Here is a 25,721-nt window from a genome sequence, read left to right on the forward strand (position 1 = left end):
TAGGCCCTCCCATGCTCTCCTCTCCATTGCCATGGCCCCACATATTGCTCAGTCTTTTCCTGTCCTTACACACCATCTCCAATTTCTCAACTCCTCCCACTGGTCCCTCAGATCTGAGGGTATCACTCTTGCTAAAATATCACCCATGGAGGAGACAGCGCTGGGCACAGACATTCCTAATCCTGTGAATTTCGCCGTGGCATCCAACTTCTGGAGGAGATGTTAGAGCCTGGGGCTTTGTGGGATGTGTAGGAGTTGGGTTGTGAAGTGGGGGTGGGGGAAGAAGACATTGAAGGCTGAAGACCCTCCTGGGCAAAGGCCTTGGCTTTTCAATAATGTAAGATGTGTGATTGGTTAGGGCCAGATCGTGGAGGGCCCAGAAAGCTAGTTCGAGTGGCAGCAAGAAGTTGTGTGTATGGGGGTGGGGTGGGGAGGCGAAAAATGGGAAGACTGAGACACCAGGTGAGGCAGGAATGGACCCCAGGTCACAGAGCAGGGCCAGGGCTCGAACCGCAGCATCGTGCCTACCAGCCCGGGCTTTCTCCGGCTGAGCCAGCCCTACCAACGTCACCTGGTGCGCCCCAACCTCCGGGGCCCCAGCTCTCGGCGACTCCGCGCGGAACTACATTTCCCAGGCTGCCGCGGCGGGCGCGCCTGCGCACTACGCGAAGTGATGGAGAGCTGACGGGGGGCGCGGCGGCGGCAGCGAGGGCTCGGCGGGCCATTGGCTCCCAGCAGCGGCAAAGGCAGCTCCGAGACCAGAAGAGCGAGTCGGGCCCGCGGGCCGGGCCGGGCTGGGCCGGGGGCGTCCGGGGTGCAGCCATGGAAGACCAGAGGGTAGGACCCAGGCGGGGCGAGGCGGGGCCTGCGCGGGGGAGGGCAGGGGACGGGACCAGGTGATGCCGCAGCGCCCCCCCAGCCGCTCTGCAGCCGAGGCCCCACCCCCGCCCAGCCCCGCCCTGCTGGCCCCACCGGACCCCGGACGCAGACCCCCAGGAGCCCATAGCACCTTGGCCTGGGTCCAGGCGCGTCCCCTCCGTGTCCCCCTCGCCCGGCATCCCAGTCCCAGCCCTGACCCCATCCCCACACCTTTCATCCGGGGCGCTGACCAGGTGTCCCCGGAGGACGCCCTCCAGCTCAGCATGGGCGACCCCACACCCCTAGAAAAGAGTCTCAGAGCCAGAGGCCCTCGCAGCGTTCGCCCACAGACCTCCTCTTTTCCCCAGGCTATCCCCATTGACCTGGGCTGTCTGGCCCCTGGCATCCTCTGTCCCCAGTTCCCCCTTTCCCCAGGTCATCTCCCTTCTCCCTGTTAATTCCTTTCCCCAGGTTGTCCTTTCCCCCCAGGTAAGCCTCATCTTCAAGATATCCCATTCCCCTGGCCTTATCCCAGGCTAGCCCACCTCCCCTAGGGTGTGTCTTTGCTCACGTGGCCCCTGTCTCCAGGTTAGCCCATTCTTTGGTGGCGCTCCCTTTCCTCTGGGGTTTTCTTTCCCCAAGCTAGCCTCTTACCCCCCCAACAGATCACACCCCACCTTCAGCATCCAGGTACCTGCTTGAAGGCTTTGTGGTTGGGCAGACCTGGTTCTGGGCCCAGTCTGTGACCCTGTCCCTAATGAGAGGCTCGCTCTGAGCTTCGATTTCCTCTTCTGTAAAATGGGTTTGTTCACGGTGCCCAAATGCTAGACAAGGCATCTCACGGCCAGAGCACCGAGGCCCCCACTTCTCCTCCCTGGGACCCTGGAGGGCAGAGCTGGGAGGGGGAGTCCCGGGAGGGGGAGCCGGGCCAGGTGAGGGGCTCACAGGCCTGCGTGTGCTTCTGGCGGGCACAGGGGGCTCTGCGGAAAATCATCACCACGCTGGCTGTGAAGAATGAAGAGATCCAGAGTTTCATTTACTCCCTCAAGCGTATGCTACTGAATGTGGAGGTGAGGAAGGTACCACCCCCAGCAGGGCGGGCAGGAGCAGCCAGGGGGCGGGCCAGTCGGTTCACCCCCAGGCCTCAGTCTTCGCATCTGGACAAGGGGTTTGTCTGACCCCTGGTGTCCTCTGCCAGGCAAATTCGGCCAAGGTGCAGGGGGACCTGGAGGCAGAATTCCAGTCCCTCTTCTCCCTCCTGGAGGAGCTGAAGGAGAATATGCTCATGAAGATCAAGCAGGACCGCGCCAGCCGTACCTACGAGCTGCAGGTGGGGCAGCTGGCCTCAGCATCTCCCTCCAAACAGGCTCCTCCTTCTGTGCCCTGACCTGGAGGTGGCCCTGAGTCTCGCCGGTGTCCAGAGCCTGAGACCCGGTGTCGGGCTCACCTCCCCTTTTCCCTCATCTCCCTCTCCCGTGCCTTCTCTGCCTGTGATCTAGTGTTGCCATAACAGAAATACCACAAGTGGGTGGCTTGAGTGAACAGAAATTTATTTTCTCACAATGAAAAGGCTGTTAGGTGCCCTCAAGCCAGTTCCGACTCATAGCAACCCTATGTACAACAGAATGAAACACTGCCCCGTCCTGCACCATCCTTACAATCGTTGTCATACTTGAGCTCATTGTTGCAGCCACTGTGTCAATCCACCTCGTTGAGGGTCTTCCTCTTTTCCGCTGACCCTGTACTCTGCCAAGCATGATGTCCTTCTCCAGGGACCTATCCCTTCTGACAACATGTCCAAAGTATGTAAGACACAGTCTCGCCATCCTCACTTCTAAGGAGCATTCTGGTTGTACTTCTTCCAAGACAGATTTGTTCGTTCTTCTGGCAGCCCGTGGTAGATTCAATATTCTTTGCCAACACCATAATTAGGTGGCTAGAAGTCTGAATTCAGGGTGCTGGCTCTAGGGGAAGGCTTTTTGTCTCTGCTCTGGGGCAGGTCCTTGTTCCTTGGCTCCTTGGTGATCTTCACGTGGTGTGGCATCTGTCTTCCCCCAACTGCGTTTGTCCCTCTATGCCTAATCTCCTGTTTTTATATGTCAAGAGAAATTGACTCAAAACATACCCTACACTGTCTCCCTAACATAACAAAGAAAACCCTATTCCCAAAGGGGATCATAACCACAGGTATAGTAGGATTTACAACACATATTTTTGTGGAATACAATTTATCCCTAACACTAGCCATGGCCCATCAACCCCCACGTCCTTCTGTGCTCCCTCTTAATTCCCTCTCTCACCCAACCCCTCCTCTTCCTGTCCTTATGCACTGTCTCCCACTGGTCCCCAGATCTGACGGTATCACTGCCTCTCAAACACCTCCCATGGCTCCCATGGGTCTCAGACTCCAAGCTAGTTTCCCTCGGGCTGCATCCAGACTTTCTGGGCAACGTCCTCAAATCCCAGATTCCCATCTCCAGGGACTGGAATCTCTGGGCTCAGGTGTGGCCAGGTCATGTGAGTTTTTAAGAAAGGGATCCCACAGGTGACTCTGAGCTGTCCGGTGCGAAGCTAGAATCCAGTGTGGCCAGAGTGAGGTAGGAGCAGAGGTGGAGAGGCTCCAGGGCCTGGAGCACATGGGCCCTGAAGTATTGCTACAGCAGCACTAGGGCTTCAGGTACCTTCCTTTGTGTTTAAAGAGCTGGTTCCCCAAGCTTCCCATATGGCCCCTGCTGTTTGAGCCCCCTCCCCTCTCCCGAGACTCCCTGGATCTTATCACAATCTAGCAGCTCAGGGGTAATGCCTAACCCAGGCTCTCGGACCTCGCCGTCCTCTCCAATGGGCAACGACCCAGGTAGTCAGTCTTTTGACAGCACCCAGCTTGAAGGGTAAAATACCCCATATCCTGAGGGTGATGGGGAGTTCTGGGAGGGTTTGGTGCAGTAGGGTGAGGTGTCTGGCACTGTGGTGATTTGCAGTGCCCTATCACCTGTAGAACCAGCTGGCCGCCTGCACGCGGGCCCTGGAGAGCTCCGAGGAACTTCTGGAGACAGCCAACCAGACCCTGCAGGCCACAGACAGCGAGGACTTTCCCCAGGTGGGCACCTCGGATGCCATTCCAGGAGGGTCACCAGATAAAACACAGAACGGCCAGTTAAACTTGAATTTCAGATAAACAACAAATAATTTTTTAGTATAAATACAGTCTGTGTAAGATTTAGTATGGAAACCCTGGTGGCGTAGTGGTTAAAAGTTCGGCTGCTAACCAGAAGGTTGGCGATTTGAATCCACCAGATGCTCCTTGGAAACCCTATAGGGCAGTTCTACTCTGTTCTATAGGGTCGCTATGAGACGGAATGGACTTGATGGGAATGGGGCTTGGTTTTTGAGTTTTTTAAGATTTAGTATAAGTTTGTCCCAAATATCACATGGGACATACTTATGCTAAAAATTATGTGTTTCTCTCAAATTAAAAATGCTTTGCTTCTCTGAAATTCAAATGTAACAGCTCATTTTTAGTGTAAGTATATCCCATGCAATGTTAAGTATCTCTCAAATATTGCATGGGCCATAGTTATTACTAAAAATTTATTCATCGTTTATCTGAAATGCAAGTTTGACTTAGGTGTCCTGTATTTTTATCTGCTAAATTTGGCCACCATAGGTAGCGGCCACGGGGCAGGAGGTGGGGATGGGGGCCTATCTTTGCCCCCCTTAACCTCTTGTGACACAGCACAGAGGGAAGAAGTCTCCGGGTCCCCAGCAGTGGGTGCCTGGGGACTTTAGTCTTCCCATCTGGCTAGGGGCTTTCTGATTCGGTTGAGACAGGTCTGAATTTTTCTGTCTCTCTTTAGGCTGCCAAGCAAATAAAGGATGGGTAAGATGCTGGGATCTGGCCCCTACCCCAGTGCCCTGCCAGTGGTGTGAAGGTGGGGACCCCCAGGTGAGGGTCCCTCGGCCCGGAGCACTGGACCGGACCAACGGGAGCGGGGGGTCACACACACACACCTCAGATCCCGCCTGGAGCCCCCCGAGACGCCTTCCAGCAGGCTCCCCCCTCCCCCCCCCGCAGTGTGACGATGGCCCCTGCCTTCCGGCTGTCGTTGAAAGCCAAAGTCAGTGACAACATGAGTCACCTCATGGTGGACTTTGCACAAGAGCGGCAGATCCTACAGGCGCTCACGTTCCTTCCTGGTGAGAGGGGAACTCGCTGGAGGGCTGGCATTTCAGGGAAAGGGCCAGGGAGCCTAGGAGACCCTGACAGGAGGCCTGGAGTAAGGCTGACCAGCCTGTGGCTGAATCCCAAGAAGGCCCCTCCCCAGGGGGTGGAGCTGAAGACCATGCCCAGGGTGGGGCCCTGAGAAGCCCCGCCCCCCAGTGGTGGAATGTCAGGAAGGTCACGCCCCACACTGGTAGAGAATTCTGGAAAAGTTTTGCCACTAAATGGTGGAATCCTGAGAAGGCCCACTCTGTGGTTGGTAGAACCCTGAGAAAACCCTGCCCCAACCCCATCTTTGGTGGAACCTTATGGAGCCCTGCCCCTGGTTCCAGGACCCCGAGAATGCCCAGCCCCCAAGGGTAGAACCTCAAGGAGGCCCTGGCCCCATGCCCAGAACTCTGTGGATACCCAGTCCCCAAGGGTGAATCCCTGAGAGGGCCTCTGCCATCCTCAGAACCTCATGGGGACCCCGCCCCCATCTCCAGAAACCCGAGGGGTCCACCCTCATCCCCAGAAACTCCAGGGGGCCCCACTTCCATCCTGGAACCACGAGGAGGCCCAGAACTCTGAGGGGGCCCTCCCCCATCCCCAGAGCCCCAGGGGACCTCACCCCCATTCCCAGAACCACATGGTGGGGGAGCCCAGAACCCTGAACGGGCCCTGCCTGCAACGGTGGAATCCCGAGGAGGCCTGCCCGAGTCCCAGAACCCTGACCCCCTTCCCCTCTACCCTGGGCAGTGCCCAGCGCCCCGGTGATTGACCTGGCCGAGTCCCTGGTGGCGGACAATTGCGTGACCCTGGCGTGGCGCATGCCAGACGAGGACAGCAAGATTGACCACTACGTGCTGGAATACCGGCGGACAAACTTCGAGGGCCCGCCCAGCCTCAAGGAGGACCAGCCCTGGATGGTCATCGAGGGCATCCGGCAGACGGAGTACACCCTGACTGGTGAGAGCAGCCCCTGCTGACCCCTGCACAGCCCTGCTCCCCGGCTCCCGTCCCCAGTTAGTCCCCGGGCCTTGCTGAGGCACGCCAAAGCCCGTGGGGTGACAGCCACATGGCTGGGCTGGTCAGCGGTCTCAGAAGGTGATAATAACGAAGATGATAGTGATCATGCTGCGGCACTGTTTACTGAGCGCCTACTATGTACTAAGCATTTTACCCACATATAATATTTGCTGTATTTCTGGTCAGAAGCCCTGGTGGTGCAGCATTTAAGCACTCGGCTGCTAACTGAAAGGGGTCGGCAGTTCAAACCCACCAGGCGCTCCTCGGAAACTCTATGGGGGCAGTTCTACTCTGCCCTACAGGGTCGCTATGAGTCGGAATCGACTCGACGGCACTGGGTTGGGCTAACGGAACGGCTAGCGGTTCAAAGCCACCCAGCGGCTCCGCAGGAAAGAACCCTGGTGATCTGCCCCTTTAAAGCTTACAGCCAGGGAACCCCTATGAGGCAGTTCTGCTCTCTCACGTAGGGTCACCATGGGCTGGACTTGACTCAGCTGGCACCTAACCACAGTACTTACCGTCGCCGTTTTACAGATGAGGAAACTGAGGTACAGGGAGCGAAGCCACTTTGTGCTCTATTATCTCCACTATCCAACGTTCATTCCTGCATACATTCTAATTTATCGAGTATCTACGGGTGGCTGAAATGGTTACTGCGCTCTGCTGCTATTGGAAAGGTTGGCAGTTGGAGTCCACCCCGGGGCACCTCGGAAGAAAAGGCCTGGCAATCTGCTTCCAGAAAATCAGATAGGGTCACCGTGAGTCCAGGTGGACTTGATGGCAACTGGTTGGGTTTTGGATTATGGTGTACCAGGCACTGTCCTCACAGTATCCAGATGGTTGCTGTCAAATAGATTCTGACTCATGGCGATCTTTTAGGACAGAGCAGAACTGCCCCAGGAGCAGCTGATGGATTCGAACTGCCGACATTTTGATTAGCAGCCGAGCTCTTAACCATCGCACCACCACTACAGAGGATAAAAATCCCTGCTTCCATGGTGCTGTAGCTCTGAGGGGCACCCTTTCAGTATCTAGAAATTCCCTTGGCAATTATTAAAAAATCAAAAAAGTCTGGGGAATCCACCCGACTGGTGGGGGGGGCAGGTATGAAGGAGTGAAACACTGGGGGTCCCCAATGTCTTTAAAAAGCCATTCTGAGTCAAGGGAAACCCACAGGGGCGTGGAGCCTAGCTGCCAAGATAACTACCACCATTCACCAGCTTGCTCTGGGGCTGTAATCAGCCTACGCCTTCACTGTAATTAGCATACATGGTTAATAATGAGCATGCTAATTACAGGCGAGAAAAGCCACCCGACAGCAAAAGGGCCAGAGAAGTTATTGGTTTATCGTTTGCCTGAGACTCAAAACAAACACACCCCATTTTTGCAGGATTCCACAAACCTCTCCTCCAGGCCTTCGCGCCTTTTTTGTGGTTGTAACTTTTTATTCAGACATAATTATAGGTTCCCAGGAAGCTACAAATGAATGTACAGGGAGGCCGTGTGTCTTTTTCCCCCCAGCTTTGCCCAGTGGTACACGTAGCTTGTACAGGAGTCCCTGGGTGGCGCAGACCGTGAATTTGTTCGGCTGCTAACCAAAAGGTTGGAGGAATCAGGTCTACCCAGAGGTACCTCGGAAGAAAGACCTGGAGATCTCTTTCTGAAAATTCAGCCATTGAAAACCCTATGGAGCACTGTGCTAGTGTCACACACACGGGGTCACCAGGAGTCGGAGCTGACTCGATGATGACTGCTTTGGTACTGCTTGGCCTGTACACAGTGTTGGGATTCTCCTCCTGCCCCCAGGTCTCAAGTTTGATATGAAATACATGAACTTCCGCGTGAAGGCCTGCAACAAGGCGGTTGCCGGCGAGTTCTCTGACCCGGTGACCCTGGAGACACCAGGTGACTGGCTCCCATCCCTACCCTGCTCCAACTCCACAGCCCCTCCCTCCCCGGGTCCCGAGGACCAGTGTGTCTGGTGAGAATCTTCTCGTCAGGGCTCTGCGGCCCTGGTGGCGCTGGCTGCTGGGAAGCTCTGGGCTCGATCCAAGGCAGCCTCCTTAACCTGAATGTTCGGGACAACTGTGCTTCTGTCCTCCTTGCTTTTGAGGTTGATCCGTTATACTGGGGAGCTTTTATACTCTCTCTGTCTCTCTCACACACACATCCAAAAAAAAAAAAGTCCACTATAGAGCTGGGGGTGGGACGGGGTACCAGTACTGAAGACGGATTCCACAGCCTTCCACAGTGACTCTTTTGCATGCCCTGCTAGGAAGGCCTGCTGCCGTCTAGCCTAACCCCTTCATGCTGTAGCCCACCGCCTTTCGTGGGATTAATCCTCAACGGAGACTTAGGGCAGCACAATTGGTTTGAAAATATTTCCAAACCTGGGAGACCTTTAGGCACCAACCCCTCGGCCTTCACCCTTCTGGCTCCATGTTCTGCCCCCGTACTACCTCCCTTGTCTCTCTCTGTGTCTTTCTGCCTGAGCCTTGGTCTGTGTGTCTGTCTGTCTCTCAGTCCCTGTCTCTGTGTCCCTTCCTGTCCCTTGTCCCTGTCTTGATCACTGTCTGTCTCTCTCTGGCTTTCCCCGTCTCTGTGACCCCCATGTCCGCCCGGCCCCAGCGTTCACGTTCCGCCTGGATGCGTCCACATCCCACCAGAACCTGCGGGTGGATGAGCTCTCCGTGGAGTGGGACGCCATGGGCGGGAAGGTACAGGATATCAAGGCTCGCGAGAAAGACGGCAAGGGGAGGACAGCGTCCCCCGTCAACTCCCCGGCCAGGTAGCCTGTCCTCCTCCCTCCCTGAATTTCTGGTGGAGGAGATCAAGCTGGACATGGACACACTCAGCCCACTGTGATCAGGGCTGGGGTAGAGGGAGCCCAGTGAGTGAATGAGGGGAGAGGACACTTGGAACTGGGTTTTGACGGTTGAATAGGAGTTTTTGAAGTGGCCAAGGGCACAGGCATATTCTGACGTGAGGGACCCAGCGTATGAAAAGAATCAAATACTTTCAGGGACTGACCAAAAAAACCCACAGTGGCTGGGGTGGAGCAGGGAAGCCCTCGTGTGGGTGAGGTGAGGGCTGAGTTGAGATTCCCCCCTCCCTGCCACCCACAGAGGTACTCCATCGCCCAAGAGGATGCCCTCAGGTCGTGGGGGACGGGACCGTTTCACAGCTGAGTCCTACACAGTGCTGGGTAAGGAGAGGGGCAGGAGAAAGGCAAGAGGGAAGGTCTGGGTGATGGGCGGGGAGTAAGGGAGAACTCCTTTGGCTGGGGAAACCAAGGCAGCCATCCATAAAGCTGTTCTGTGTTGCTCTGGTACTGGGGAAATGGGAAATTGCAGGATCGAGGGATTACTGGGGCAAGCCAGAGCCTATGGAGCTAAGGAACGTGGCTCTGGACTAGACTGGGGATTTCTTAGGGCCTGTGGAGTAGCTGGGATTTGGGGAGGAGCTGAAGTCAGAAGCCCGGGGAAGTGGCTTAGGGTGTGTGGACAAGCCAATGAGAGTAGCTGGTGTCTGAGGAGAAGCTGGGAGAATGGCTAGAATTGGAGGAATTAGCACCACAGGAGCAATTGGACCCTGTGAAGGAGAAGCTGGAAGCAGTGGAGGATCTGGGTTTTAGGGGAATTGTGACTGACCAGAAACGGGCTAGAGAAAGAGGCCGAGGCATAAGAAGGTTGGTGTGGTCAGTGGCATACCTAGGGGGAGGAAGTTGGGGAGTAGCTGGGGCCTGGGGCTAAGCTAGGGCTGGGGAGGAAGTTAAAGTTCTGTGGAGGATTGGATTTTCTGGGGAGCATCTGGGATTGGTGAGAGTTGGAGTTCGGGGAAGAGGCAGGGGGACAGTATGAGGGCTGTCGACAGAGTGGCAGAGATTTGAGAGGGGGGTAGCTAATCAGTAGCAAAGAGCCTAGGCAGTTTGTGGTTGGGGGGTAGCTGAGATCAGTGCAGAGGGGGCGTGTAGAAGAAATGTATATGCGGGGTGGTAATCTTGTGTCTGGGAGGAGCTGAGACATCATATGGAAATGCGATGTGGTCTGGGTGGCTCTGCACAGTGGGAAGGGGCACAGCATCAGGAATAGCAGGATTGGGGAGTAGCTGGGGTGGCATGAAACTGGATCTGCAGTTTGGGGAGCATGTGGACTCAGGGATTAGCTGAGATATGGAGAGCCTCTGGACTCTGAGTGGAACTGAAATCTGAGGAGTATCAGAATTCAGAGGGTAGCTGGAGAGAGTAACTGAGGTCTGGAGAGTATCTGGATTCCAGGAAGAGCTGAGGTCTGGAGAGTATCTTTGACTTGGGGAGTACCTAGGGGAACCCTTGGTCTCAGAAGTAGCTGAGAAATGGGAGAATCTGGCCTCTACCAGGACTTTGGGTCTGGGTACAGTCTGGATTCAGAGAATGACAGGATGGAGCCACTGCTATCTGGGGAGTATCTGGCAGTTGGGGAGTATTTTGACTCAAGTAGGATTTGAAGCCCGTGGGAATACTAAGAGTCAGCAAGGAATAGAAGTTAAGGAATTATCTGGTCTCTGGGAAGAACTGAAGTCTGAGCAGTATCTGAACATGGGGAGGAATTAAAAGACATTTGTAAGGCCTGGAAGGAGTAGCAGCTTGGGCTTGTAGATAATCTGAAAGGAGCATCTGAGGCTTAGAGAGTATCTAGCAGGAGTTGAGACAGTCTGGGGAATACCTAGAAGGAATAGCTGGGGCCCGGGGAGAATCTAGAGGGAGTAGCTGCAGTTGGGGAGTAGCTGGGTGGCTGCCCTTTGGTGGAAGGCCCTTTTGTGGTTCTACCCAGTCCCCACTCCCCACCCCGCTGCCCCCCAGGGGACACACTGATCGATGGCGGGGAGCATTACTGGGAGGTGCGCTACGAGCCGGACAGCAAGGCCTTTGGTGTGGGCGTGGCCTACCGCAGCCTGGGCCGCTTCGAACAGCTGGGCAAGACGGCCGCGTCATGGTGCCTGCACGTCAACAACTGGCTGCAGGTCAGCTTTACAGCCAAGCACGCCAACAAGGCCAAGGTGCTGGAAGCCCCCGTGCCCGACTGCCTGGGCGTGCACTGCGACTTTCACCAAGGTGACCCTGACTGCCCCAGACCTCCAGCCCCCTCCACACGTCTCTCTGCCCCATACCCCTCCCCACTTCTGACTGGTCCCCCTGCTGCTCTGCCCTGTGCCCCAGGCCTCCTGTCCTTCTACAATGCCCGCACCAAACAGCTGCTGCACACCTTCAAGGCCAAGTTCACTCAGCCCCTGCTGCCTGCGTTCACAGTGAGGCCCTGTCCATGGCCCAGGAACCGAAAGGGGGTGGCGTCAGGTGCTGGGGTTCGCCTCTCAGCCTACCTCCTTCCCTCCCTCTCCCCCAGGTGTGGTGTGGCAGCTTCCAGGTGATGACAGGCCTACAGGTACCTAGCTCGGTGCGCTGCCTGCAGAAGCGGGGCAGTGCCACCAGCAGCTCCAACACCAGCCTCACCTAGGCCCCCGGCCTCTGCCCCACTGGGTTGTCCGTGGGGTCCCGGCTCTTCCAGCCGGCACCTCCTCTCACTTGCTGCTTGGAGCCTTAACTCCTGATTTGGAGGCACCACCAGGGAGCAGGTACCCTACATTGCCTCCTAATAAAGGTCAAACACTGGCCAGGCTGTGGGGCTGGTTATTTGGGGCTGGGTGGTGCTGCACCAGACCTCAACTTTCCTGCCTATGAAATGGGCTTTTTCTGCAGGGTCAGGGTTTCACAGAGCTGACGATCACTGGGAGGAAGTGGGGACAGGAAGTGGCCAACGCACGGACTCTCTCCTGAAGCCAAGCCAAGCCAAACACATGGGCCCTGGGGTCACGGGCTTTAATCCTGGGAGGTGCTGTGCCTGAGGTTGGCCTGCTGGTCCCCCTGTGTGTCCAACCTCAGTTCTCCAGCGCCCGCCTCTTCTGCAGTTTCTCTTCCAGCTCTGCGGTCACCTCAGCCAGCCCTGGGGAGTAAGCACCTGACGTTTCAGCTGGGCCAGGTGCCCATTTCTGTGTCTCCCCCAGCCACCCAGAACCGGCTACGGAATATGCAGGTCCGGTACAAAATGAAAGGAGCCATGGTGGTACAGTGGTTAACGTGCTCAGCTGCCAACCAAAAGGCCGGCGGTTCGAACCCACCAGCTGCTCCATGGGAGAAAGGCGTGGCAGTCAGCTTCCGGAAAGATTACAGCCTTGGAGTTTCCTACGGGGCAGCCCTGCTCTGCCCTATAGGGTCGCTAGGAGTCGGTGGATGTGGGTAATGCAAAATGAAAACAGGGGCCCCTTGTTCAAAAAAAACCATTGTTGGTTGCGGTCGAGTTGACTCCGACTCATGGCAACCGTGTGTGCAGAGCGGAACTGCTCCATAGGGTTTTCACGGCGGTGAACTTTCCGAAGCGGGTCACCAGGCCTGTCCTTCAAGGCACCTCGGCGTGGGCTTAAACCACCAGCCTTTTGGCTAGCAATTGAGCACTTAACTGTTTTTGCCACCTAGGGCTCCCCCAAAATCATCAGACATTTCAGGATGGCATTAAACCAAGCATGGGGCCAGCTAGGTGCGGGGTCCTGGGCAACAGCAGGGGTCCCACGTCTGCAACACTGGGTCCCTTACCTGTTGTAGGGAAGAATGGCTGGGCTGTGTTGGCTGCCAGCTTCCTGGCCAGCAGGCCGCTGTTGCGGACTTTGTGTTCTGCCAAGGAGAAGGCAGGTGAGGGCTGAGGTCACCCTCCATGGGCAGAGGGAGGGGCTAGGAAGAGGCCCCTTACCTGGCTTGGGCACAATGGGTGGCTTTGGGGTTTTTGCTTGAGCCTTTGGCAGCTTCTTGAGCTTCAGGGCAGCCTGCCGACTAGGTGGTGGCACTGCGTGAATAACGGTGTGGCGTGTGACATGGGCTGTTAACCTGCTCCACCTGCCCACAGCACTCCCCCCCTTGTCCCCATCACTGCCACCCACCTTCGTCATTCACATAGTCGGCAGCTGGGGCATCTCCAATGGGGATCACATAGTCCTCCCCCTGGTCAGGTGGCGGAGGCAGCAGGGGCAGGGGAGGTGGCTTGTCCTGAGTGGACACAGGTGTGGATGCAGGAGGTGGCTGCTTGGGGCTGCCTGCAGGGGGCGCAGGACCTGGTTGGAAAAAGTGGTCACTGTCCAGGCCCACAGTACAGGGACACCTTGGGCAGGGATGGGTCTGTGTGCCTCAAGGAACAGGGATGTGTGTGTGTGTGTGTCTGTGCGCACGTCCATTTTTGGGTCTGTGTGTTCCGTGTAGTATGAATGTGTCCACAGGTTAAATCTGTATGTGAGCTTCAAGTTCCCTGTGGGTGTGAGCACACACACCTCTATGGGTGTATACGTGCAAGATGCTGCAGAGTCTGAAGGTACATGCATGGGTGCTTGTTGCCAGGCCCTTCTTTTGAGGGACCTCTGGGTGGACTCAAACCTCCAACCTTTTAGTTCTCAGCTGAGCACATTCACCGTTTGCACCATCCAGGGGCTCCATGTCATGAGTACATATCTGTAAATGTGTGTGTAGCCTGAATTTGTACTTGTGAACGGGTATGTCTGCATTTTTGTGTACACATGTGATTGTGCCTCAGGGTATGTGTATGTGGGCTACGTGGCGTGTAAACGAACACATGTATGTATATGTTCAGGGATGGGAACTGTCATGGTACGAACTTTTTATGTAGGTGGGCACAGTCCATGTATGCGAGTGTGCACACGTGTGTAGATACATGACATCGTGCACACGGGGCTCCTGCCCAGCCCGGGTAGCCCACACAGCCCACCCACACTCCCATTCCATAAACTGGACTGACTCCCACCTCTTTCCCAAGACCCCCCCCCTTTTCCCATCTCTGGGCCTTTGCTCCTCCAGGTGCACCCTGCCCCCCCGCCAGTGCCATCCCCAACCTACTGAAATCCTTTGAAACCTTCAGCAAACACCCTGAACTCCAGGAAGCCTCCCCCACTTCTCTCCAACTCTAGCCGCCACCACGCCTCCCCCCACAGCCCCAGGTTCAACACCACAGGCCTAGTGTCTTGTCGGGCTCTGTTCCCCTCACCGATCTGGGGGCAGAGTCTGGGTACTTTCCAAGTTCCTGCATCTCTGGGTTCAAGGTCAGAGACACCATATGCCTACCTGCTGACTGACGGGTGCAGCTAGATGTGGACCCCAACCCATCCCCTATTCTGCCCCAGCGGCCTCGGGGAGGGGGCATCACCTGGGCCGGGGGCCTTGGGGGCCGAGGGCACCAGCCACACACACTCGCCATTCTCGTTATCCGCCTCCACGTAGCCTGGAACAGAGAGGGCGGCCTGGAGGGGGCGCGGTGGCCGGGGCCTAGCCCCAAGGGATGCCCGTAGGTGAGGGGGCTGGAGTGGCGCGGACTGGGCCCCCAGCTCTCCGAGGCTGCACCCACCTAGCACCTTCTCGTAGTCCTCGTCCAGCAGGAAGGGCACCAGCGCCTTATTGGTGTGCAACACGAAATAGTTGACGACGGCGTCCAGTGAGGCGCAGGAGAACTGGGGGCGGGTGGGGAGTGCGGTCAGGAAGCGGGGAATGGGCGTGGGGGGGCCTCGCCAGTCCGCTTATCCTCCTGGGTCCCAACCCGGCCCACGGCTCACCGGCTCCTCCACGTCGATCACGTACGTGGACCCCTCGTGCTTCACCTTGTAGTGCCGGATCACCGGCAAGCTAAAAGGCGGAGATGGGGGGCAAGAAGGGACTCGGCTCAGGCTTCCTGGCTGACCCCGCCCCGTGATCTGACCCCGCCCACGGAGGGCCAGACTCGACTGGCCCCACCCCCAGGGGAGAGGGAGGCTCCGCCTGGTATCCTGGCCCTGCCCCCAGGGAGGATCAGGCCTGACTGGCTCCACCCCCAAGACTTCGCCCCGCCCCAGTTCTGAATTCTCACCAGGTTTAAGTGGTTTTTTAGTTTTTTAAGTGGTTAAGTTTTTTAAGTGGTTAAGTGCTAAGGCTGCTAACCCAAGGGTCAGCAGTTCGAATTCGCCAGGCGCTCGTTGGAAACTCTATGAGGCAGTTCTACCCTGTCCTATAGGGTCGATATGAGCCGGAATCGACTCGACGGCACTGGGTTTGGTTTTTGGTTTTGAGATCTACCCCAAGCTCTGACTCCACCCCAGTGTGGCTCCGACTAGACACTTACTCAACCACCAAAGAAGACCCTGGCCAGGACTCCCCTTATAGCGCTGATTCTGTCCCCTGGACTTGACCCTAATCCTCATTCCCAGAGTAGGGCTCTGGCCCCGCCCCCAGGAGCTGCCCCCGCACATCTTTGACTCCGCCCATAGGCCGACTAGCTTTCAGGCTGGCTCCGCCCCTTATCCGGCCACGCCCCGTGTTTGACCACGCCTCCCACCCTGCGCACCTGTTGAGCGTCTGGCGTGTAGTGACCGACACGCCGCCCGCGCCGCCCCCGCTGGGCCGCAGCAACAGGTTCCCGCACTCCGGGTAGCGCTCGAGGAGTAGCTGCGCCTCCAGACGGCTCACATTCAGGTAGCACCTGCGGCAGGTGGTGTCACCCACTTGGGGACACGCCCCGCCCTTGGAGGCCCCGCCCACCATACACAGGCCCCGCCCTATGCACATGGCCTCGCCCCTGAGAACTTGTCCTGCCCCCAGGCCGAGGTCCGGCCCCTGGAGACCCCTCTCGGTCCTCCCAGAACATGACCCGCCCCCGAGACCTAGCTCCGCCCCCAGACACCTAGACACGCCCCCTGAAATCCTCTCCCGCCCCACGGTCCAGGCTACAACCCTTAGAGACCCAGTCCCGCCGCCCTGGAACATGACCCGCCCCTGGAGACCCAGCCACACCCTTCCGGCACGTAATCCCACCCCGGCACACCCACCGCCATTTCCCTCCTGCCCCACACTGCCCCCCAGGAACCTAGACCCTCCCCGGGAACCCAGCCCCACCTTTAGGCCGTCTATATCCGTCCCTGGAGACCCAGCCCCACCCCCAAGTACCTGGACTCGCCTCCTGAGATCCTTTTTTGCCCCCAGCATGGGGCCTAACCCCGCCCCAGGCCGGATGCAGTCCCGTCTCCAGTCCTAGACCCAACTCCGAGTGGCCTGGCTGACTGTCCACCCCAGCCCCAGGTCGCACACTCCGCCCACATCCCCGATCCCCTCGGGCCAGGCTGGCCACTCACGATGGCTTCACTAGTGCACGGCGCGCCTCCTCTCTGTCCCGGGCCTCGGCCATCATGTACAGGTGTCCAGGCAGCAAGATCAGGTTGGTAGGCACACGGAGCTGAGAGGAGATTGGGACATAGCGACCCTCCCAGCCGTCAGGGAACGGACGGCTGTGCCCAGGTCACAGAGGGATAGACTGAGGCCAGAGTGCAGAGCCGGGATGGGAACCTAGGTCTGGGGCCTCCAGGGCCCCCTGAGACCTCAGGGGTAGAGAGGGCTTCCAGAAAGGGACTCGAAGAAGAGAGCACTTCAGTGATGGGGAGGAGGGACAGAGGAGAGGCTAGAATCCAGGGTCTCAAACTCAACGACCTGCAGGGGCCAAGCAGGGAAGAAAAGAGTAAAAGAGAAACCAGAAATGGAGACTAAAATGCATGGTTTTTAAAACGATGGCAGCTAATTTTAAATGTTTTAGTACTTTGTTGGCAAGACAAAAAAATGTTTGTGGCTATACTTGGCCCTCGGTCCACCAGTTTGAGACCTGTATTCTATACTCTAGACGGTCGTTTGGGGAATAAAGGATGGAAGTGAAAAGAGGATTTCTGAAGAGTCGTCGTGGGGAAGGGAAGGGAAAGGGCAGCCTCTCTCACCTCCACCACGGTCAGGATGAAGCCTTTCCACATCTCCCTAGACTCCAGGCTGTCCACCTAAGACAGGGAAAGAAAGAAAAGTCCATGCCAATGAGCCTCAGTTTACTCATCTGTGAAATGGGGGTAAGGAATCATAGTCCCTGTTTCAAAGGATCTTTTTGGAAGATTAAATATTAAAATATGTTTCAAAGAATCGTTTTGGAAGATTAAATGTTAGCACAGGTTAATTTAGGATGGTGCCTGTGTATATTAAGTCCTTAGTAAGAACTATGTTATATTAACATTTAAAAAAATTAACCATAGACAGTGGCTACGACCACACAAAAAAATTAACCTCTTAGGGTCTAAACACTCATGGAACTTCTACCTCATGGGGGTAAATGCCCAAGTCCTCCCTGCAGCCCACAGGGCTCTGCATGACCTGCCCTGTCCCCACCCTGCCCTCCCCTCTTCCTCTGCCCCCTTCACTCCCTCTGCTCCAGCCACACGGGCCTCCTCACTGTTTCTCCAACTCACCAGGCAAGGTCCTGCCCCAGGGCCTTTGCATGGGCTGGCCCCTCTGCCTGAAACTCTCTTCTGCCAGACTTTCCCAGGGCCCACTTCTCCTCTGTCTCCCACCCAGTCTGTCCTCCTCACAGCCCCCAGAGGGCGGCCGTGAGCACCTGAGTCAGGCCCGTCCCTCTTCTGCTCAGAGTCCTCCAGGGCTCCCGCTGCCCTCAGAGCAAAAGCCCAAGGCCTCCCTGCTGCCCACCAGGCCCTGCACCACCTGCCTGTCCCTTCCCTGCCCTCCCCTCCTTCTCCCTCCCTCTCCCTCACTCCGCTCCAGCCACAGGAGTCTCCTCACTGTTTCTCCAACTCACCAGGTCTGGTCCTGTCCCAGGGCCTTTGCACAGGCTTCCCCTCAGCTGAAGCACTCTACACTGCTAGCTCCCTCACCTTGCCTGATCACACTATTAACACTGTGATGCCGCCTCCCCACTTTCCCCAGCACCTGCCTCCCTAGCATTTACCAGCACCTGACACTGTACATGGAAAACACTTCTATTGTTTATGGTGTGCCTCCCCACCTGAACTAGGGTTTTTGATTGTCTTGTTCGCCGCTGTGTCCCCCAGCAACTGGAACACCATTCAGCACACAGTAGGTGCTCCATAAATGTTTGTTGGAAGAATGAATGATGGCACTAACGATCCTTGTAGCTCAGATCTTTTGGGGGCACTTTATGCCCATTGGAGCCACGGTGGCACAGTGGCTAAGAACTTGGCTGCTAACCAAGAGGTGGGCAGTTCGAATCCACCATCCGCTCCTTGGAAACCCTGTAGGGCAGTTCTACTCTGTCCTAAAGGGTAGCTATGAGTCAGAATTGACTCAACATCAACGGGTTTGGCTTGGTTTTTATACCTATTACCCATTTTGCAGCTGAGGAAATTGAGGCCCAGAGAAGTTGAGTGACTTGTCCAAGGTCACCATGCCAAGGTCACCATTCCATCCTGGTGTGTGTCTAATGGTTGGCACGATAGGGAGGGAGCTTCTTCTACCAGCCCCACAAGGGACTTACCCTGAACTTGATCTCCTGGTTCCAGAGGACCAAGCTGAAGTGGATTCCAGGGTCATGCACGTTTCTCAGGGGAGCCTCATCTGTGAGCTTCACAAATCCTTCCAGGTCTACCTTGTCCACATGCTGGGGGACACAGCTGCTAGGTCAACCACACCACCCACATTCTCTGCTTGGTCCCTGGGGTCAAGGGAGGACCACCTCCTAAACCCCCATCCTCATCCTTACCTGGAAATCCCGATTGCTATTGTAGAAATAAAGTGTTAGACCCTGGAGGCCTGCCCAGAACTTCCTGTAATCCTGGGGACCAGAGGTAGAGAAAGAGAAGGAGGTGAGGTGGCAAAACCAGGTACTTCCTACCTCAGGGCCTTTGCACTGACTCTCCTCTCTACCTGGATATTGTTCCTCCAATTCTTGAGATAGCTACCTTCATCACTTGCTTTGGGTTTTTGATCAAATGTTGCCTCTTTAGAGGCCCTCCCACTCCCACTTATGACCCTGCAGCTGGAGGATCTGTTATCCTCCAAGGAAAAGCCAAAAGAAAACCTTGATTGGTCTGGGAACCTGGAGCAGGCTCCCAATCTGTGGGAGTGGGTGGGGCCCAGGACTAAGTTTAGCTAACTGGCTTTCTGGTGTTTCATCTATCCATCCACTCATCCATCCGCCCATCCACTGACCCATCCATCCGTCCGTCTGTCCATCCATCCATCCATCCACCCATCCACTGACCCATCCATCCATCCATCCATCCATCCATCCACCCCCCCACCCACCCACCCACCCATCCATCCATCCATCCATCCATCCATTCATCCATCCATCCGCCCATCCATGTATCCATCCATCCATCCATCTGCCCATCCATGTATCCATCCATCCATCCATCCATCCATCCATCCACCCATTCATGTATCCATCCATCCGTCCATCCGTCCATCCATGTATCCATCCGTCCATCCATGTATCCATCCATGTATCCATCCATGTATCCATCCATCCACCCACCCGTCCACCCGTCCACCCGCCCATCCGTCCATCCGCCCGCCCGCCCATCCGCCCGTCCGTCCGTCCGTCCGTCCATCCAATCCATCCATCCACCCATTCATGTATCCATCCATCCATCCGTCCATCCATGTATCCATCCATCCGTCCGTCCGTCCGTCCGTCCGTCCATCCATCCATCCATCCCCACACTTAACATTTACTGAGGGTCGGCTGATGCCAGGCACTGTTCAAGGCACTGTTCCAGGCACTGGGAGTAGAGCAATAACTGGTTAAACTGAATATGGTTAAACCCTTGGCTTCATCCTCTATCACCCAGGTGCCATTGGGTGTGTTATTTAAGCACTCCATGCCTCAGTTTCCCCAGTTCTAAAATGGTGATACAAATGATACCATTATTATCAACTTATTAATCGATTACTAACAACCGCAGAGCAGTCATAAGAATGAGGGGCGTTCATACATGTAAAGGGTTGGTATTTGTTCCGAGTTAGGGTCTTAGCCTGCTAAGAACTACTCCTGTCCCGTACCTGTGGCCGCGGCCCTATTCTGCCCAATCCGTAACAGAGGAAACTGAGGCACAAAGAGTTAGCATCACTTGTATAAGGCCTTGGTGTGAGGAGGTTACAGAGCGGGATTTGAACCTGAGTCTCTTGCTCTTGGGGGCTGGGATCTTTTTTAACCACCATGATCTACTGCCTCCAGATGCATTGATGGCTGGCGGCGGGGGGGCGGGGGGGGGATTTGGAGGTGTGGAAGCAGAGGGCCAAGCCTGCGTGGAGGGAACCGAAGTGTGGAAGGCGTGGAGGTGGGCAGGGAAAAGCAGAGAGTCGCCCATTTAGGCTGAATTAGAAGATGGGTATGGGGGGTGGGGAGGCAGGAAAGGTGGGGCCTTAGAGGGCACTGAGGGGCAGGGACCAAGCACACGTGCGCACACACACAGATCCCGGGGTCTGTATCTGGTCGTCCAAACGTGCCCCACCAACCCTCACTGTCCCCACATACACCCTGTCCCCACTGACCCCTGTGGCCAAGGTTCGTGGAGTGAGTTCTGCCCTGGGACAGAGTGGGAGGAAGTACAGGACTCAGAGTTGCCCATTTCCTGGAGGAAGTCCCTGGTCTTTTTTGTATCTTAGAGGCAGAAGGAGAGCCCAGAGAGAGAGTTAGAAACAGTGACAAAGAGAGACAGATGGAGATAGACAGACACAAATGAAACAGAGAAAGAGAGACGGAGATAGACACGAATGATTGACACAGAGACAGAAAGACTGAGACATAGAGAGACAGGGATAAAAAAATTTTTTTTTTTTAGTTTTTTTTAGAGAGACAGAGATAGACACAGATAATTGAGACAGACAGGGACAGAGAGAGAGATAGAGGCAGAGGCAGAGACAAAGAGATAGAGACAGAGAGAGACACTGAGACAGATGGAGACAGGCAGAGAGATACAGAGAAAGAGATCAAATCCGAGGAGACACATAGAGACAGAGATAGGGAGACACACAGAGAGACAGACAGAGGGCAGGATCCCTCCCCAGTCCCTGCCGCGTGCCCTGAGCGTGTCCAGTCCCCCCTTTGGCCAGGCAGGGAGACCAGGCTCAGAGAAGTGCCACACCTGCCCAGGTGCCCAGCAGCACAGGGGTCCCCGGCCCGTCTTACCCGGTCTTGGGGCCCCTTCTTCTCCAGAAAGTTCTCGTGGTAGTGTGAAGGCAGGGCGCCCTTGGGCTTGGTGGCCCGGGATGGGCTCAGGGCCGAGGCCATGGCCAGCCTGCTGGGTTTTTGTGCAGGGCCTGTTCCTCCAGCGGGCACCCCAGCTGGGTCAGGAAGCTGAGAAACAGGTTCCAGGGGAATTTCCTCTGCTCTGTCAGCCTGTCAACCTCTAGGTTCCCTCCCCTGCCAGGGCTGGGCGGGAGCTGAACAGGGGCTGGGCCCAGGCAGGGCAGGGATCCTGGGAAATTCTGGCTTCCCTGCTCTCCTGGGGAGCTCCCTACTGGAGGAATGGAGTGGAGGAGTGAGCGCTGGGAGCCTGGAGGGAGGGTGCTCCAGGTGGAGAGACTGCGTCAGCAAAAGTTTGGAAGGAAGATAGATGGAGCACAGTGCCAGAGCAGAGAGGGGACGTGGACAGAAAGGAGGACAAAACACCTAAAAAACCAGCTGCCATCAGGTTGATGCCAACTCATGGTGACTCCATGTGTGTCAGAGTAGAACTGTGCTCCGCTGGGTTTTCAATGGCTGATTTTTTGCAAGCAGGTTGCCAGGCCTTTCTTCCGAGGGGCCTCTGGGTGGACTTGCATCTCCAAGCTTTCGGTCGGCACCTGAGCACATTCACTCTTTGCACCACCCAGGGGCTCCAAGGTGAGGTAGTACCCCGCTAACCCGAGTTTGCTGAGAGTTCTTATTATGAGTGGATGTGGATTTTTTTTTTCCTTTTAAAAAAATTTTATTTTATTTTTTCATTTGTGTTGAGAATACACAGCAGAACATGCACCAGTTCAGCAATTTTTTTCCTTCCTTTTTTTTTCTTATCATGCTTTAGGTGAAAGTTTACAGCTAAGTTTGTTTCTCATACAAAAATGCATACAGATATCGTTATGTGACATGGGTTGCAATCCCCACAATGTGACCGCACACTCCCCCTTTCCATCCTGGGTTCCCTGTGTCCATTCCACCAGTGCCTGTCCCTTCCTGCCTTCTCATCCTGCGTCTGGATGGGAGCTGCTCGTTTGGTCTCTTGTATCTGCTGGAACTAAGAAGCACGTTCCTCACATGTGATAGGCCTGTCTAATCTTTGCCTGAAGGGTGGGCTTCAGGAATGGTTTCAGTTCTGGGTTAACAGTGTCCGGGGAACATAGTTTCGGGGGTTCCTCCGGTCTCTGTCAGGCCGTTAACTTTGGTCTTTTTACGTGCAATTCAGCAATTTCTACATGTACAGTTCAGTGACATCAATTACATCCTTCAAGTTGTACAACGGTTCTCACCCTCCTTTTCCGAGTTGTTCCTCCCCCATTAACATAGACTCACTGCCCACTAAGCTTCCTTGGATGTTGAATTTTGTCAAAGGCTTTTTCTTCACCAACTGAGATGATTATATGATTTCTCTTCTTCAGTCTGTGTATTTGTTTTCTACTGCGACCTTAAGGAATTACCACAAATTTTGTGGCTTAAAGCAATGCAAATTTATTACCTTACAGTTCTGTAGGTGAGAAGTGCTGCACAGGTCTTACCAGGCTGAGATCAAGGTGTTGGCAGGGCTGCATTCCTTTTTTGAGGCTTTGGAAACCCTTTGCTGTCGAGTCAATTCCGACTAATAGCGACCCTATAGGACAGAGTAGAACTGCCCCCACAGAGTTTCCAAGGAGCACCTGGTGGATTCAAACTGCTGACCTTTTGTTTAACAGCTGTAGCTCTTAACCACTACGCCACCAGGGTTTCCTGAGGCTCTCAGGTGAACCTATTGCCTTGTCCAGTCCAGCTTCTAGAGGCAGCCCACTTGCTTTGATTCATAGCCCCCCTTCCTCCCTCTTCAAAGCAATGGGGGTCCAGCCCTTCTCATATTACATCACTCTCTCTCTTTCTGCCTCCCTCTTCCATTTGAAGGACCCCTGTGCTATAGGGTCGCTAGTAGTCGGAATCGACTCCACGGCACTGGGTGGGTTGGTGTGATTACCGAGGTCCCTGGATGATACAAACGGTTTGCCCTTGGCTACTAACCTAAAGGTTGACAGTTCTCTCTAAAATCTACAGAAAAATCCAACACCTCTACAACAAAAAGACAAATAATCCAATTAAAAAATGGGCAAAGATATAAACAGACACTTCACCAAAGAAGACATTCAAGCAGCTAACGCACACATGAGGAAATGCTCGCGATCACAAGCCATCAGAGAAATGCAAATCAAAACCACAATGAGATACCATCTCACTCCTGCATTACTGGCATGAATCAAAAAACAGAAAATAACAAATGTTGGAAAGGCTGTGGAGAGATCAGAACTCTTATGCACTGCTGGTGGGAATGCAAAAGGATACAACTATTTTGGAAAACGATATGGCGCTTCCTTAGAAAGCTAGATATAAAACTACCATATGATCCAGCAATCCCACTCCTAGGAATAAAAAAAAATACATCCTAGCAAAATAAGGGCCGTCACACGAATAGACATATGCACACCCATGTTCACTGCAGCATTGTTCACAATAGCAAAAAGATGGAAACAACCTAGATGCCCATCAACAGATGAATAGATAAACAAACTGGTACATAAAACAATGGAGTACTGTTGTTGTTGTTGTTAGGTGCCGTCAAATCAGTTCCGACTCATGGCGACCCTGTGCACAACAGAACGAAACACTGCCCGGTCCTGCGCCATCCTTACAATCGTTGTTATGCTTGAGCTCACTGGTGCAGCCACTGTGTCAATTCACCTCCGTGAGGTCTTCCTCTTTTCCGCTGACCCTGTACTCTGCCAAGCATGATGTCCTTCTCCAGGGACTGACTGATCCCTCCTGACAACATGTCCAAAGTATGTAAGACGCAGTCTCGCCATCCTTGCTTTTAAGCAGCATTCTGGTTGTACTTCTTCCAAGACAGATTTGTTCTTTCTTTTGGCAGTCCGTGGTATATTCACTATTCTTCGCCAACACCACAATTCAAAGGCATCAACTCTTCTTCGGTCTTCCTTATTCATTGTCCAGCTTTCACATGCATATGATGCGATTGAAAATACCATGGCTTGGGTCAGGCGCACCTTAGTCTTCAAGGTGACATCTTTGTTTTCAACACTTTAAAGAGGTCCTTTACATCAGATTTACCCAAAGCAATGCATCGTTTGATTTCTTGACTGCTGCTTCCATGGCTGTTGATAGCAGATCCAAGTAAAATGAAATCCCTAAAAACTTCAGTCTTCTCTCCGTTTATCATGATGTTGCTCATTGGTCCAGTTGTGAGGATTTTTGTTTTCTTTATGTTGAGGTGCAATCCATACTGAAGGCTGTGGTCTTTGATCTTCATCAGTAAGTGCTTCAAGTCCTCTTCACTTTCAGCCAGCAAGGTTGTGTCATCTGCATAATGCAGGTTGTTAATGAGTCTTCCTCCAATCCTGATGCCCCGTTCTTCGTATAGTCCAGCTTCTCAGATTATTTGCTCAGCATACAGATTGAATAGGTATGGTGAAAGAATACAACCCTGACACACACCTTTCCTGACTTTAAACCAATCAGTATCCCCTTATTCTGTCCAAACAGCTGCCTCTTGATCTATGGAAAGGTTCCTCATTCTTCGCAGTGTTATCCATAGTTTGTTATGACCCACACAGCCAAATGCCCTTGTATAGTCAATAAAATACAAACACCCTTCTGGTATTCTTGGCTTTCAGCCAGAATCCATCTGACATCAGCAATAGATATCCCTGGTTCCACGTCCTCTTCTGAATCTGGCTTGAATTTCTAGCAATTCCCTGTCAATATACTGCTGCAGATGTTTTTGAATGATCTTCAGCAAAATTTTGCTTGCATGTGATATTAATGATATTGTTCTATAATTTCCACATTCGGTTGGATCAACGTTCTTGGGAACAGGCATAAATATGGATCTCTTCCAGTCAGTTGGCCAGGAAGCTGTCGTCCCTATTTCTTGGTATAGACGAGTGAGCACCTCCAGCGCTGCATCTGTTTGGTGAAACATCTCAATTGATATTCCATCAATTCCTGGACCCTTGTTTTTCGCCAATGCCTTCAGAGCAGCTTGGACTTCTTCCTTCAGTACCATCAGTTCATGATCATATGCCACCTCTTGAAATGGTTGAACATCGACTAATTCTTTTTGGTATAATGACTCTGTGTATTCCTTCCATCTTCTTTTGATGCTTCCTGCGTCATTTAATATTCTCCGCATAGAATCCTTCACTATTGCAACTCGGGGCTTGAATTTTTTCTTCAGTTCTTTCAGCTTGAGAAATGCCGAGCGTGTTCTTCCCTTTTGGTTTTCCATCTCTAGCTCTTTGCACATGTCATTATAATACTTTGTCTTCTCAAGCCGCCTTTTGAAATATTCTGTTCAACTCTTTTACTTCATCATTTCTTCCTTTTGCTTTACTTGCTCGATGTTTGCAAACAAGTGTCAATGAGCAATGCGGTGTTACCCAACGATAAAGAACAATGATGAATCCGTGAAGCATCTCATGACGTGGATGAATCTGGAGGGGCATTGTACTGAGTGAAATAAGTCAACCACAAAAGGACAAATATTGTATGAGACCACTGCT

At 54.3% G+C, this 25,721-nt stretch overlaps 2 protein-coding genes across 2 annotated transcripts; one reads left to right on the top strand and one right to left on the bottom strand.

The window, feature by feature from the left end:
* The first annotated feature begins 441 nt into the window (after positions 1–441).
* FSD1 (fibronectin type III and SPRY domain containing 1) lies at positions 442–11,726 on the top strand. Its single transcript, XM_064279815.1, has 14 exons — positions 442–814; positions 931–1,196; positions 1,294–1,347; positions 1,752–1,928; positions 2,057–2,188; positions 3,854–3,955; positions 4,713–4,735; positions 4,931–5,052; positions 5,816–6,025; positions 7,892–7,990; positions 8,714–8,873; positions 9,211–9,290; positions 10,926–11,371; positions 11,467–11,726. Exons 1-14 carry the CDS (start codon positions 442–444, stop codon positions 11,575–11,577), a joined length of 2,355 nt encoding a protein of 784 aa, XP_064135885.1. The 3' UTR covers positions 11,578–11,726.
* A 9-nt stretch (positions 11,727–11,735) lies between these two features.
* On the bottom strand, positions 11,736–24,124 carry STAP2 (signal transducing adaptor family member 2). Its single transcript, XM_003421899.3, has 13 exons — positions 21,118–24,124; positions 18,685–18,756; positions 18,460–18,582; positions 16,904–16,960; positions 16,274–16,374; positions 15,490–15,624; positions 14,726–14,795; positions 14,521–14,623; positions 14,323–14,397; positions 13,052–13,222; positions 12,865–12,957; positions 12,711–12,788; positions 11,736–12,063 (listed from the first exon to the last, which is right to left on the bottom strand). Exons 1-13 carry the CDS (start codon positions 21,217–21,219, stop codon positions 11,999–12,001), a joined length of 1,245 nt encoding a protein of 414 aa, XP_003421947.1. The 5' UTR covers positions 21,220–24,124; the 3' UTR covers positions 11,736–11,998.
* Positions 24,125–25,721: the final 1,597 nt, after the last annotated feature.

Source organism: Loxodonta africana, chromosome 3 (genome assembly GCF_030014295.1).
Source record: "Loxodonta africana isolate mLoxAfr1 chromosome 3, mLoxAfr1.hap2, whole genome shotgun sequence".
Classification (NCBI taxonomy): Eukaryota; Metazoa; Chordata; class Mammalia; order Proboscidea; family Elephantidae; genus Loxodonta; species Loxodonta africana.